This window comes from Epinephelus moara, chromosome 7, assembly GCF_006386435.1.
Source record: "Epinephelus moara isolate mb chromosome 7, YSFRI_EMoa_1.0, whole genome shotgun sequence".
In the NCBI taxonomy this organism is placed as follows: domain Eukaryota; kingdom Metazoa; phylum Chordata; class Actinopteri; order Perciformes; family Serranidae; genus Epinephelus; species Epinephelus moara.
This window is the reverse complement of record NC_065512.1, coordinates 23,123,708-23,139,750: the sequence shown is the minus strand read 5'-3', so window position 1 is coordinate 23,139,750 and position 16,043 is coordinate 23,123,708. Positions and strand designations below refer to the sequence as shown.

The window sequence follows — 16,043 nt, the reverse complement described above, 5'->3', positions numbered from 1 at the left end:
GAGATTTCTTTGGGAGTGAGCCATTGATTTATATAAAAGCAGTTTAGCGCTGCGTGTCTCCCTCAGCTCTCCTCTGTCACCGCTGCAGCTGAGTCAGCAGGAAAACAGAAACCAGAGACACACACCACATGAAGAGGAGTCTTCACTTTTTTCTCCTCCAGAGGTTTGACTGGTGAAACACATCAAATGAGATGCCACATCAACAACCTGACCAAACCAAACAATATCTGAAGTTAATAAAAACAATACAAATCACCAAAAAGTCTATACACGAGTATATAACAGATCTTTATTAAGGCATCAGATGATAGATATTTTTATTATTACAAATTGTACATACAGTTAAATGTACCAACATTTATTAAACATGATTCAAGCCTAATATAGGACATTAAATGAAATCACCTATTTCAAGTGTTTCTAGCAGTTTGACCACACCCATTTACATACACAGGTAAATATTAGAAAATAAAATATATTAGAAATATTAGAAATGATACAGTACAATCAGTGTTTTGTAAGCTGAATCAACATCTCTGATAGTGTCAACATCAGAAACTCTATAAGTGTTGGTTTATAGTTGATGTGATGAAGTTTATTACACCGTATATTCCTGACGAATAAACTGGTAACTTGGTGTTGGCCCACAGTCAGAGATATGATTATTAATCCCTGAAAGCACAACAGCCTCCTTGAATATCATCCATAATCACAGTATAGAAAAAGAAAAAAGATCAGCCTGTGTAAGTGCAGTTCATTAAAAGTTAATCACAGTGTAAGACCTCCATTATCAAAGTGAATGAAGAGATTAAAGCTGATGATCTCCAGATTTAAAGCTGGCTGTGGAGTTTCTTGATGACTTCCCTCCACTTGTTGACAGGTGGGCTGCCACTGGCCACCAGCCTCCTGAGGAGGCCGCAGGGCTGCAGGCTGGGTACATCAGGGTGAGCCTGGTGGTAGTGCTCCAGCCTCTCCAGGACCTTAGCAAGCCCCACCATGCCGGCGTAGAACATGGGACCTCCACGGTGCCTGGGCCAGCCGTAGCCAAAGACATAGATGACATCGATGTCTTCAGGTCCTGCAGCTATTCCATCCTCCAGGATGCGGAAGCCCTCATTGATTAGAGAATAGAGGCAGCGCTCCAGCACCTCCTGCTGGTCTATGTTGCGCGCCACTAGGCCGTGCCGGGCTCGGTACTCCTCCAGAAACCTATGCAGCCAGGGATCAGATCTGGCAATACGACCTCCTGGTTTGTCATACTGGTACCATCCTTGGCCTGATTTTTGGCCAAACCGTCCCTGCTCACAGAGCAGGTCTCCCAGGGGGCTGTACCTGCAGCCATGTCGGATTCTAGCAGACGGCCCCGATGCCATGCCAAGCTGCACCATCCCCTCTTCCTTCCTGATTTTCCAGGCTATGTCGAGTCCAGAAAGGTCAGACATTCTGAACGCACCCATTGAAAAGCCAAACTCCACCAGCGCTCGATCTACCAACTCAGGTGTGGCTCCCTCCTCCAACAGGAAGGAAGCTTGGTTGATGTAAGGTTTCAGCATGCGGTTCCCCACAAAGCCATGGCAGTTGCCGACTGCCACACTGGCTTTGCCCATTTTCTTTCCCAGTTGTATGGCAGTGGCCACAGCTTGAGGAGAGGACCGTGGCCCATACACCACCTCCAGCAGCTTCATGACATGGGCTGGGGCAAAGAAATGCATCCCAACCACCAGTTCTGGGTTGGGGGTTTCAGAGGCCAGCTGATCCACGTCTAGTGTAGAGGTGTTGGTGAACAGGAAAGTGCCTGGTTTACAAACAGCAGACAGCTGCTGGAAGACTTTCTTCTTTAGGGCCATGTTCTCAAACACAGCCTCGATGACCAGGTCGACATCTGCTACAGCCTGGATGTTCTGGCTGTAGCTGATCCTATCAAGTGCAGGAGCCACCCCACGTCTCTTAGCTCCTCGCTGCAACATGCCAGATACTTCCTGCTTTGCCTCCATTAACTGCTTCTCCTGGGTCTCCACAGCAACCACAGACAACCCTGTCTGGGCCAGGGCCACTGTTATGCCTCTCCCCATGGTGCCGAGACCTTTGCAGACAAAATCACATGGTGACTACAGAAATATTACCTCAGAATGACCAGTCACACACATCACAGACATTTCTGACAGAGAAAAATTACAGTAAATTCTTTTTTGTGCATACTACACAATCTTAGACTGTTTAGTTTGGGCCTGGGAGCATAAAGTTTTTCCAAAGCTTGCAATTTTAATGCACAAGCTGCTGAGCTTCACATATCCAGATTGTCATACATCCAATCCTCCCTGCAGGGAAGAGAGAGTTCATCCATTTACACTCAGCCGAACTATAACTGAGGGCTTAGTTTCCATAGGCAACGTGAATTTGGAGATGCCACACAGATAGCTTGATGAGTCAATGTGTTTATTGAAAGCTCAGACTAATACAAACTGGAAGCCCAAAGCTCTTACCAATGACAGCTGCTTTATGTACGGGCCTGGGCTTGCTTGTGTCCCATCGGGCTCCACTGGGCATCATCCACTTGCCAGCAGCTCTCTGAGCAAAGAAGAAGTACTGCAGGGCGCGGGCCTGGCCTGAGGTGAAGAGAGTGGCCATCAGCTCTTTCTCCCGCTCCATACCCTGAGCGTATGGCAGGGTGGCAGCCGCCCGCACCGCCTGGACACATGCAACTGGTGCTATGGCTCCACGCGCACTCTGACGCACCTTCTGCATCATGTCCTCAAACAGAGCATCCAAATCAGACGGGCGTGGACATGGATAGTTACTTATACGACGGTAATCCAGTGGCTGACCTAAAACAGAAAGATGGAAGAAACATGACTCCAGGGACCCATTCCATAAAATAGAGTTCAAGTTCCGTTTCTATGGCAAGTTATGCTGGGAAACTAACCTGGTCCAGATCAGGCTAAGCCTAAGTTTAACCACAGTTCCTGTATTGCTGACCTGACAAGAAACAATGATTTTACCAGTGACTTCCTAGCGTGCTGCCATATTATTTTAATTTATTGACCACTATCAGTCACAAAATTAAAGTTTATTGAAAATCACCTTACATAAATAATAAATTGAATGAATTACATAATGATAAATGACAACATATAAACCTACATACATGTTTAATTATCATTATTATAGTATGTGATATATAACGTTTAGGCTTAAGCTACATAATAAGTTTCCTATATTTTCCCAGCAGGAAACCATGTTTAAAAATGTATATGTTTATGTATTGATTAATACTTTTTAACAGTTTGGGTCCATGTTTCTTGGTTGTGGTATCTTGGATAGTGTGGAAGAAGATGACAGTCAAAAACTCACAGCAACACTGCTGTTGGAATTTACTTACATAGACATCAACCTTACCAAGCCTGGTTGTACGACTACTATCTTTTCATACATGAACAAAATGGAGACTACATGTAACCGAACGTCACACATGCGTTGAGCTGAGTTGAGTCGACCCTAACCCTAACAAAACAGGAGCTCAGCAACAGGTATCCGTTTGTAGCAAGATCGCTGCTTAACTAACTCAACAGCATGAGGCAATGTCTGATGACATCTCGTCTCTTGCGTGTAAGCAACATGGTTGTGTTGTAAAGGTACATTTCAAAAAAGCAGTGTTTAAAGCAGTGTCAAAAAAGTAAACTTAGATGTGTTTATATGGAAACATCATGAGATTGGACAGCTCTAGCATCAAGTTGATTTTGGTTAAAAGTTTAGTCAGTGTGAAGGATTTAGGGGGATATATTGGCAAAAATGGGATATACTATAAAAAGTATGTTTTCTTTAGTGTCTAATCACCTGAAAATAGAATTGTGTTTTTGTTACCTGAGAATGAGCGGTTTATATCTACATAGGAAGCAGGTACGAAAAAAGTCATGTTGCACTGCCATGTTTGTACAGTAGCCCAGAACAGACAAACCTAACACTGGCTCTACATGAGACCATTTGCGTCTTTGTGTCTTTGCATTGGCCACCATAGTTTGCAGCCCCTCCGTGACGAGAGTGTTGGAAAAACACAACATGAAAGTGCTTTATTCAGTGTTTTTATCAGTTTTAATAACCTGGTCTGTTTGATTTGGAGAGGAGGAGAAAAACTGTGGGTACAGATTGTCAATTTACATCCATGTGGACAGATTAGTAAACTGTGCGCAGTTTTGCAAAACTGTACCCACGGTACAGTTTATTTATTTTTCTCCCCCCTGAGCTTCAGGACAATGACTACAAGAGGGAGTTAAACCACCTTTTAACATTAATCAACATTAGAAAACAGATGGGATATCAAATATAGACTGATGTACCAAGTACATTATATACACAGTAAACCTCTGATAATTAAAATTTGCACACACAAATAAATATCATCCTGAATTCACAAATTCTTTATTTATAATTGCTTTTTATGCACTCATCTAACTTTTTTCTTTTAGTTACAGGACTGATGTTTTCCTAACCAGAAAAAAAACACATTACCCTGCTCTGCCTCTGATTGGCTAGTACTTGTTGCCATCAGAGTCAGAGCCAATTAGAAGCAGGATGTGGGTGGGAAAAAACTCTGCTGTCTCCTGTGTTTATGGGGAAAGGGGAGGGACAGAGGGAACAGGCAAGACAAACTATCCTACGTTTAAATAACATATCAAAAATATCTGCTTGACAACTTATTATGGAGCTGGGAACAAGCCCAAATAAGTAACTACGCTTTAGAGACAAGCCCAAAAAAAACGCAACCCGCGACTACCAATATTTGTAAGCGACTTTACAGAAAAACAAGCCCAAAGTCGCTTATAAGTGGACTTGGCAACACTGATTAGCAGGTGCTGGGCTAGCGACCTGTCTGCGACATGCCAAATGGCGTCAGAGAAACACTGATTTGTAACGTGAAACTGTTTGATAAAGTGTTTTTACCTGTTTTAATCACCTGGTCTGTTGTTTTGGAAAAGAAGAGACCTCTGCAGATAAATCAGCTAACTGCGAAAACTTCCTGAATAATGAACACTTAAGGAAATCGAACCAGGAGATGTTTCATCTGGTTGCATTCTGCAATCCCCACTGCTAGATGCCACTAAATCTCCCTAAATCTTATACACTGGACCTTTAAGTCCTTAAATCGCCTAAAGGCATACTTACCATTCCGAGCAATATTTTTAAATTGAGTTTTCACCTGCAGGAACATTCTTGTCTCCCCTCTCAAGTTGTTGCTGTCTAAAAGTGAAAACATAGTGAACATCCAGCTCTCTGCTGGTTGCCATGTGTATTGATTTGATCCATGTACGACCTCTTGGGCTGCTTAGGAACAGTGTGCACGCAATTATCTTGACTACTTGAACCTTTTTTAAATTAGTCTGATTGAACTTGAATTGACCTTTATGGAAGCACTTTAGCCCGGACTGATTCGTAAGGGTAATTCATGACCTTTCTACTTATAGTTCTCTGACTTTTGCCAAATCAAAAATTTACTTTGGAATGACATTTCTGTACATGTACACCTGCATAATTTTATTTTCTAAACTGAAATGTGCTTCCTAGTTTCCATTAGTACCGTTTTTTCCCACTTTCTCCAATTTGTCAGCCAGCACTCAGTCTACATATAATTGGCCACTCAATCACTAGACACCCCAGTAGCTTCTAAGAGCAGAGTGATTTGACAGACCATTTCCGACATAATTGGAGGGACTCCAGTGTCACAGTTCACCTTGAATAATCTGAAAACGAAAATGAAAAGCAACAATTTGAATCTGGGCAAAATGGTTGGTAAATTTCCAAATCTGAGAGCAAAAGGGGGGAAATTTAATTTTTGTGATTCTCAGGCTCATTAGCAACGGAACACTACTGGAGCAATTTTCCGAGTGAAACTACATGAGAAGATTTAATATTAGAGCCTAAAAACTTTGCAACATAAGACTTCCTGTCTGAAGTGATTAAATCCTGCGAACAATGAGAGTGAAGAGGAGGGCCACTCCGCTAAAACCTTGTTAAAAGCATCTTAATTCCCATTCCTGTCTCCTCTGACATGATTACACGAGACAGTAGTCAGAATCCTTCACAGCTCTACTGAATTACACTCAGCCGTGGGTCTGGGCCAGAAACTGGGTCACCATGGCAAAGCTTAAAGGGACAGCAGCCGCATCTGATCTGTTATCTCCACTTAGTCCAATAACTAACAATTTTGTCTAATAAAGTCAGTATCAATACGTCACGGAGGAAGAATAGATGGTGAGGGTCGTTTCAGGTCAGTTAAAAGTCCATTCTGAAATGTCAATGAGATGCTGTGTGTGGCTGTGCAATGTGATTCCAATGTACTTTAGAAGGGCATTATTGCAGTGGTTAATCTGTAAATGGTTGAGCTGTGTCGATGGATTTGTTGTGCAGCGAGTGGAAAGCCTGGTCGTCCTGACAGATGTAGCGGGCAGATGTTGCAACTACTGGGGTAAAAAAGTTAATCTCGTCACCAGCAGAGACTTGAATCTGTGCATGTGCGGGGTGTGTATGTGTGTTAGTGTGTGTGTGTGTGTGTATGAGCCCACACGTGCATCAATTTAAGTGCACAAACTGCTTTTTGCCCAAATATATACCCATGTGCCAGCTTTACTGCTGTGTACTGTTTTATGTCTATTCTGCGCAGGTTGACTCACCAGCCGTGCATCTCAATGTCACAAACATTCACACGTTTTGTTTGTAAATTTAGAAACACATTTCCCGTCTCCGCTTAACACCCCTGCTAATCAACCCAAGACTGGAGTATCGGTCAAAGTCTCCGCAGATTTCTTTCCTATCTCCTCAAATCTCCCATCTTGTATGCTGTTGGCTTCTCTGTCTGACTCACTCTAAGCCTCAGCTTTACTAACAACACTCACTTTCTCACCCACTCAAAGTCATCTTGGCAGTGTTGTGTGGGGAAAAAAAAAGCGTTTGTAAAAAGCACAAGACTGCAATCATCGTTTGATTGTGAAATGTTGTTTTGCTGTTGACATTTTGCACAGACGTAGTGAGATTGTTTGCTAAAGGCGGAACATTCGGCACAAACTAACAGGTTTCGTACTTCCTTAAATGTCTTAGGAGTGAGCTGTCATTGCCACGTAAGCTAGCAACAAACAGTTAAAAATGACATACAGTGCAGTCATGAAAACATCTTTCATGTTCATTTCATGCAGAAGAATCAAAAGCTGTGGAACAGCCAGAGCTCTGCTGAGACAAGACTGAACAAAATACACCTTCCCCTCATGTAATCTGACAATGCCAACACACAAAACCACACACAGGAGTGGGTGGTATGTGTATTAGTTCACAATAGTCCGGCACGTAACGTCCCTGCAAACCACCAACTTGCTGTTGTTACATTTTGGCTTCTGTATGGATAAAAAAAAGACATAATGTGTTAATTAGAGAGCATCAGAGGTGCTGGTAAGCAACTGTGGGAAGAACCAACCACACTAGTTGTTTCCCACTGCTTTTAATCTTTATGCTAAGCTAAACTAAGTAAGGGACAAGCCATAACTCAGTTTCCCCAGTGAGGGTTTGACTAATACCTGAACAATCACTGCCATCCTATAAAGCACTTATGTGATGGAATAGTTGTTCACTGCTTCAGTAAATAGGACGAACCGTACATACAACTTGGCAATGGGAGATATTTGTAGTGAACTCAGCCCATAGAACCCTTTAGCCCAGCTATTTCCCAGAAAGTGGGGCTGAACAATTAATCCAAAATCTTATAAAAAATCGCAATATGGCCTCCTGCAATATTTGTCAAAGGCAAAATGTGTGTCAAAATACCAGTTTGAATTAAATATTGTCATGCTGCAGAGACGTCCTGGCCTCCACATCACACTCTACAGTAGGGGTGTCCAACATACAGCCCGGGGACCAGAACCAGCTCGCCAAAGGGCCCAATCCAGCCCAGTGAATAACCTTGCACACCTAATAGTGATGCACTTCTGAAGGCTAAGAGGTGCCAGGTTTCAGGATTGCGTTAAACAGTGAGTAGCTTTCGTCACGTAAAATGCTGCTTCAGAGGCTTTTCCAAACCGACCAGGATACAGCTCTTTACTTTCACTTTAGTTTGGTGTGGTTGAGGTCAAGGTTGCTACACAGTGCACGTAATTGGATTCACGTTTTTTAAATATACTCCTTTAAACAAAAAGCAGGGGGAAAATTGGAGGTGTTTATTATTTATAGGATATTATACCATGATTTTACTGGTCCAGCCCACCTGTGATCAAATCAGACTGTATGTGGCCCATGAACTAAAATGACTTGGACACCACTGCTCTACAGACTTTAGAAAACATCTTTCTTTGGTACAGATCTCCACAAAAGTCACACCCCTTTAGTTTTTCAGTAAAATTGAGAACAACCATGTTAAAATTATAATTTCATCTGATATCGCAAATCATGTCACAATATCAATATCAGTCAAAATGACTGCAATTAGATATTTTGTCATAATCATTCCACCCTACCAGAAGGCTAACATTATGCTAGCAAGATTCAAAGTCAATAACATTGTCAGTTGAATTTGATAGTACGTTTAACAACAGGACTAGCTGCTTATCCAGCCATGTCCCCTGATCAATATCAAGATGTTCACGAGCGAATAACAGGCCATGTGTAATGTCACTGTCAGCTGCAGCCTGAAGTAGCGAGTTGAATAGCGAATGAGATGTGAGATGATCGTTTATGTGATACCAAGTCTCAGTACATTCAGAGGGCCAGTTTACTTCTTGCAGCTTGTGTGTTACAGTCCACATCCTGTGGTGTTCAGAGGATGAGGCACCGAAGGACTACACTCAGTGTTGTAAATAAATTGTAAACAGAGGCTTTGACTGCGTCCCTGTTGCTATGGTTACTCGTTTTAGGTACAGGCTGATACTATGTAGACAGTGAATTAAATGAGAACAGTGAACAGACAGCTTCACTGGAACTATTCAGTACATGTCTTACATCACAGATGGATGGACACCCTGAAGCCAGTCAGAGTCGGATATTTACCCAGAGCATGATATAAGCCAGGGGTTTTCGACCTTTGTTGTGACAAGGACCCCTAGATTGATAAACATTAGGTCATGGACCTCCATTTGATAAGATTTTGGTTGTTAGATTAAGACCAGTTTAGGAAACTACTGTGGAGAAAGTGAAACCTTTGATCAGAATAGTCACTCTTATGACACTCACTTACATTGAGTGTGAAAATAAACCATTCCCCATTTTTCTGGGGACCCCCTGGGGGTCCACGGACCACCAGTTGAGGACCGCTGGTATAAACTGCGATAATCAACTGCTGGTGGTAATTTTTTTAGTGTGAGAGTGGAATTGATTTTCTCATCTAACTCTCTGCAACAAATCCATTAAGCGCATCTCCCAAAATGTCAAAATATTCCTTTCAAATGAAAATAAAATATAAATAAATTAGAGCTGCTATTAATTTGTTCTAAAGAATAAAATCATCCTCGACATAAAAGCAGCAGTGGAAAACTGAAGCGTGTCAAAAAATGCACAATAAATCAATCTTAAACAGATCATTTATAATTTTTAGCTGAGCCTAGTAGTGTTGTCTGCCAGTATTACAGTGTAGCACATAACACATCTGAGTAGGTTACCCTTTACACAGACTGAGAAATCATTCCTAGTAAACTGTAGGCACATGGCACACTTTAGCAATCCATTCAGTGGGTAAATGAGTCTGATTCACGTGCACGGAAAGATCCTCATCCTGTTAAATGACTGGCGAGGGCCCATTATTAATATTCTAGGAAAGTTTGTCCCTTTTCGCCCTTCTGAATAATAGAGCAAAAGCAGTGAAGACATCAGAGCACATCTGACAGAGCCATGAAACATTTATGGCTTCTGTGGCGGAGGATCTGCCTGCCGTGTTTTCTGCTTCCTTTGACTTCCACAAACCTACATGTCGACACTTCTTGATGTTGGACTTGCCCAAAATAACTGCTCTGGAAGGAATTTATCTTCCTTCCACTGAGTCCATTTTTAAACCAGTGAAGAGTGAGTGGATTTTGTACCAGCAGGAACCTTGTGCTATCTGTTTTCCGTGCCTCACCTGCAATACTCTGGGCGAACTTCACAGCTACGTCCACAGCGTTGTGATCAGTAACCTGATCCACGATGCCAAGTTGAAGTGCCTCGGTGGCAGTCACATGGCGGCCTGTGGGAGACATGAAGGGCATCAAAGGTCTGTCTGGGTGACATGTGACATTTCAAATGATTAAATGAGGAATAACAAGCTGTCCAGGCATTCAGTGTAACTGCAAAACCCCCTTGTTAGATTCTGACATTGATCAAACAATGACACAAAGATAGTCTTTTAGAAATAAAAAGGTGAAGAATTACTGTTCGCCTAATTGATTTGGTTAGAAAATTTTAGAACAGAGCAGAGACTCGCATAGGAAAGGCTTCTAAAACTAAAAAACTAAAACTAAACACATGCTGACCTCTGCTGGTCATCAGAGTAAACTACCAACCTCTACATTATGGCAGCTGCACACAAAGCATTTAAATGTGTATGCTGTGTTCACTTTGAAGCACAACTAAAAAACAAAACATGTGGGTGCACAAACAGAACCTTGTAAAAAGAACAGACTATTGCGTATGGTCACCTCTATGTACTGATTGATATTTCATAGTTTGATACTTTAAAGAGTTATTAAACTATCAGTTCTGTAACAGTCAGGCAAGGTTAACCTGAGGTTCTACCTGTGGTGATGAGGCTCAAGGCAGCTGGGATCCCAATGAGCCTTGGCAGACGCTGGGTTCCCCCTGCACCTGGCAGCAGACCCAGAGTCACCTCTGGAAGCCCCAGTCTGGCCTGAGAGGACACAAAGGCACAATGTTTGATGGATGGACGGCACTGAACAGAGTGGGTTTTCCATAAGATATTACATGGCCTAGAGGGGTAAAAATCCTCTTTTATATCACAAAATTCGACCATGTCAAAAACATGTTTTTCTTTATTGACCTAACATAAATGATCTGGTCCCATTTTCAGTAGGCGATTTGTTAATTTTTAAACAGGGGGGACATGAGGACATGTCTCGTCTCTCCTGTGTGTACACATGGCAGAAGTTAGCCTTTAGGTCTGTCTGCCAAAAAGCCCTTTCTGGTACAGATCGTGTGATTTTAACCCAAACCATTATCTTTTTCCTTGACGCAACCAGTTTGCCTGAAGGCAAAGTTCTTCCAACAGCACAGTGTGTTTATCTCACACACTCTGATTTACAACACATGCAATTGGTCTGAGAGTTTCCTGGTCATTAAACCAGTGCTACAAATGCTGTGCTGGTTAAAACAGAAACACTCTGTCAAAATCACTTATAGGTCTGGGTCTGGACCCGGGGGATACCGAGGGATGGCAGATTAACAGCAGGGATGAATTTTGGTCATTTTGCTAACAAGCAGGATGGCATCCCCCCTCGTCCTCCCTCAGATCACCTACTCCCTACATGCAATAACTGAAAACAATTCACCAGTGACAACAGTAACACGTGTCAGTCAGACACTGACGCAGCTTGACACTGACATTAGAGAGACAGATCTGAAGCATGAACTAACTTTAGAGTGTGCGATTCGATAATGACAGCCCAGCGCCACCTCGAGGCCTCCGCCGAAAGCACTTCCTTCTATGGCTGCCACAACCGGCTTGTTCATAGCCTCAATGGCGTGGATCATCGGTACCAGTGGAGGCCCGGTCATGTTTTTGTTGAACTCGGTGATGTCCGCCCCTGTTAAAAAAAAAAAAATTAAATTGTTGACGTTATCAGGCGGGTTGGAACTGCAAGAAAGAAATGATATACTGTAATATGAAATGTATCTGAGACCACAAAACTATTTGCTATTGGATGTGTCTTTGAGGGAATCAACACACACCAAGAGGCTCATTTAAATATTCTTCTGTAGTTCATGTACATTATTTTATTAAATAACACACAAACTGTTGAAGAATATCATATACAGGCCTCCTGGTATGTGATGTACTTTTGATTTTGTCATGATATGATTCCTGCATCCCATGAAGGTATTTTTATGAATGCTGTGCTCGCATGAAATCCAGTTTCAATTTATATGAAACAAGGGAAGGAGGGCCTTGGTGGGTGGGTGGTTACAATGCATGCCTTATAACCACAACGTCACGGTTTCAATTCCAGCCTTGGGGCCTTTGTTGCCTGTCCTACTCCTCTCTCCTTTCCCCCCATTTTAAATCTGCCTCTACACTGTCATCTGTCAAATTAAGGCAAAAATACCTAAAAAATGAAACTATTTCTTCCCTCTATGGCTGCTTCCATGCTTTAATGTATCCCACAAATCGTCATAATATGACACAGATTGTTCTATTTAAAGCCGTCTCTTTACAGTTTTTCTTTAATAGAGCCTCCCAGCGGAGGTATTTCACACGATTGTTCTTATATAACCGGAGTGAAAATAAACACCTTGAATTATAACATTCTAATGTATGAAATCTGTTTTGCTTTGCACTAGTTGTAGTCTTGTAGTCTACTTTAGTTCGGAAAAGTCTGTTATATAACAAATGAAAGTGGTACAGTTTAACACCACTTTGTATATTTTTAACACAAGAAATAATAATTTGCTTCAAATGTGCTGAATACAGATATTCCAGTTAAATCCAATTCAACTTTAAATCCAATTTCTTTTATTGCTTATTGCAAAGAGACTCATTTATTGTAGATTATGAAAATCACTGAGGGGAAGACAGCACAGTGTGTGATAAGGGACCAAATGCAGCCATTCTTTGTAAACAGAGTCGTGGAGTTTTGCCTTTTCAAAAGATTTTCAAAAATCTTGTCTCAGTCAAATCTCTAAGGGCACACTGACGACAGTTTATATCTGGAGGGAACAAAGAAAATGACTCATGTGAGATTGTGCCACCATTGAAAAGTTACAGGAAAATGAAAAAGAAAACACATCTGTACCCCCGCAGAAGATTCCATTCTGGCCACAGATGACCACAGACTTCACCTTCGGATCATTGAGTGCTCTCTCTACCGTGTCGACAATGCCCTGCCTCACCGCTGCACTATATAAAAAAGACAAATGCTTTTAAAGGATATTGGACACATACTAGTGCTGGAGTTTACCTTTTAATCAACCTGCAAAATGTTATTAGTTCGGCTTAAAAGACAACACAGACATTTCAATCGTTCGTCACACAAATGATATGCATTATTCAGAATATGATACACATTAAATACGGAATATTTTCTGTAAAATCAGGCAGTGGTGGCCTTAATAGTGACGCACGCAGGATACATTTTTATGATAAAAGTGCCCCTCCCTCATCACCATGACTAGGCAGCCATTGAGCAAGGCTTTTAACCCCAAAGTGCTCCTGTAGAGCTGCTCATTGACAGGCACATCAGGCTTTCTTTGTATAAAAGTGATAGTATAAAGTGCTGGGAAAAGGAATTTCCCCTTGACGACGAGGAAGTCTTGAGTGATAGATGTATGAGAAATACCATAATACTACACGTAAAAGTCCTGCATTCAAGATTTTACTTAAGTAAAAGTAAAGAAGTATTATCTGCAAAATATACTTGAATAATCAAAAGTTAAAGTACTCGTCATACAGCATAACAATATTATGACACTTTGTTGATATCAATTATTCATTTTCACAAAAGCAGCAACACTGAATTATAGCAGGTCAAGGGCCTACATTTTTCTGTCAATCTACAACCATGCATCATATCCTAAAAGGCAGTGACGGAGCGAGCGGATGGCTTCTGAGGCTCCAGCCCAGAGTGTTTCCTCCTATGCTGTTCCATAAAGAAATCTGTTATAATTGAGTAAATGTTGTTCTTTTGGCCTGATATCAAATTGCAGAGTATTGAAAACCACATTTGCTTGACATTGTTTTATTTTAAAACAGTAACATCAGACAATTTTTGCCTCTTTTTAGGTGGCAGGAGTGAAAATTAGTCATCCTCAACATTTTTTGTGTTATGGTTTCAGAATGATGAAGACAGTTGGAGAGCAGTTCGATATAAAATAGGATAGCAGTTGTTCCCAACTGGTAGGTCGTGGTACAAAAGTGGGTCACAGGTCCATTCTGAATGGACCGCAGGTGACTTGCAAATGTATCAAGTTTGTAAAAAACACACTTTATTTTTAAGTATACTGAATTTCCGGCACAGAGCTTTTATTTTAAAGTGCCGTTTCATGCTGTAGAGTGAGTGACTAATGTACAGCTACTCAATAGAGACAGCAAACTAGCTTGACTGCATGGCCAAACACAAGTATGATGCTGAATGTATTAAAATGTGTGGACCTGGAACTAACGACTAAGGGTGCTTTCACACCTGCCTTGTTTGATTCGGTTCAATCAAACTCAAGTTTGTTTGCCCCCTAAGTGCAGTTCATTTGGGTAGGTGTAAACACAGCAATCGCACACTTGGGTGTGCACCAAAACAACCGGACTGAGACCTTCTTAAAGAGGTGGTCTCGGTCAGCTTACAAACGAACTCTGGTGCGGTTTGTTTGTGGTAAGAACAATCTGCACCAATCTGAACCAACTGCTGTCACATTACACATTGTTTGGGTTAAACAAGCATGAGCATGTTACAGTCCCGGAGGATTATTAATATGCGCCTCCTCCTGTGCTGCTCCTTTTCAAACTGTATGGTTTGACTAAAATGAACAATGCAGTCAATACAGTACACGATGACCAGCGCTAAAGTCAACCTACGGAGTTGTCCCTCCATTGTGACATTAGAAAGTGTCACATTTATCTTGCAAGTGTACTCTTCTTCAACATTTTGTTTACTTTCTGGATTTTTCCTGCACGGAAATTATACAACTTTGTAACAAAATTTGACCCTGATTCAGACCAAAGCAAGTGAACCCTAGGTCTGAAAGCACCCTAAGGAGAAATCTGGACCCCTTGGCTGGACCAGTTGGGGACCACTGTTCTACGGGATGATTTTTTTGCTTGGCAACTACCATGTTTTTCCACAACTGTATGAAGATTTTCAGCATTCTATTATCTCAAATGGCTGGACAAACAATGCATATAGCTGCTGTAAAATGAGATAAACATGGTGCAGCAAAAGTACAATATATCTCTCTGAAATGTAGTGGCATATAAGTATAAAATAGTATAAAATGAAGATGCTCAAGAAAAATACAAGGACTGCAAAACCTTATTACTTGATTTAATATACTACTTAAATTCCTTTACAAAGAATTTAGGCAAGAAAAGCCTTTCCTCTGACGCCACCCTCTGGCAAAAAAAAATATAACTTATAAACAATATATTCCTCTGTTGTTAAATCAAGGTACTCTCTCTGACAAAGTTATCCAGTGTGCAGCTTTGTGTGGGATACCTATTGCATCTCCAACGATTAGAAAAGTCCCCCAACATATGAATTCGCAGTAAACTCCCACAACAAATAAAACAACTTGTGTGTGAACATCATAAATAATGTATTAAGAAGCTCTGCAGCCTTGTGTTAGTTTGGCTTCAGCTCACCTGAGTGCGTTGACAGGCGGATTTTGGAGAGTAATCAAGCCGACCGACCTCGAAACATACGTTAGTTGAGCCATGGAAGCTGCCGACCACACAGTGCAAGTTATCGCACTTCTTTTAACTGTGCTGCCTGAACTTTGTAACTTAATAAAGTGACAAAGTTCAGTCAACACACCTCACCTGGCAATACTTCAACTGACCGGACTGCATTACCTTTGTCACACTTTACTCCATACAGGCATGTTTACAAACGGTCTTCTTCGTCGCCTCTTTTTCTGGTTTCTACTGGCGGTTGATGTCAACGACCCAGAGCATTAGCGCCCCCGTTTGGTGTGGAGCCGATCAGAAAACAAAACGCTGTCTTGCTCCCTTAATTTAATAATATACCGTTAATTCGGCTATCTGAATGTAGAGTGTGATTATAGAATAATAATGTAATATATTTAAATTCAGATATTACGGTAAGTTTCAGTAGACAAACGGAAACTGTAGGAGTCAACTGCCTCCAGAAGATGGCAGTAAA

The 16,043-nt window shown here is 41.5% G+C and overlaps 1 protein-coding gene across 2 annotated transcripts; it reads right to left on the bottom strand.

Moving 5' to 3' along the window:
- Positions 1-269: 269 nt before the first annotated feature.
- On the bottom strand, positions 270-15,773 carry ehhadh (enoyl-CoA, hydratase/3-hydroxyacyl CoA dehydrogenase). Of its 2 annotated transcripts, XM_050048466.1 has the most exons (7): positions 15,524-15,773; positions 12,969-13,072; positions 11,593-11,762; positions 10,738-10,849; positions 10,085-10,189; positions 2,484-2,825; positions 270-2,083 (listed from the first exon to the last, which is right to left on the bottom strand). In XM_050048466.1, the coding sequence occupies exons 1-7, from the start codon at positions 15,595-15,597 to the stop codon at positions 831-833; spliced, it is 2,160 nt and encodes a 719-aa protein (XP_049904423.1). In that variant the 5' UTR covers positions 15,598-15,773; the 3' UTR covers positions 270-830. The 2 variants fall into 2 exon arrangements, with proteins under 2 accessions (XP_049904423.1, XP_049904426.1); XM_050048469.1 differs by lacking the exon at positions 12,969-13,072 and having other exon boundaries at positions 15,524-15,772.
- Positions 15,774-16,043: the final 270 nt, after the last annotated feature.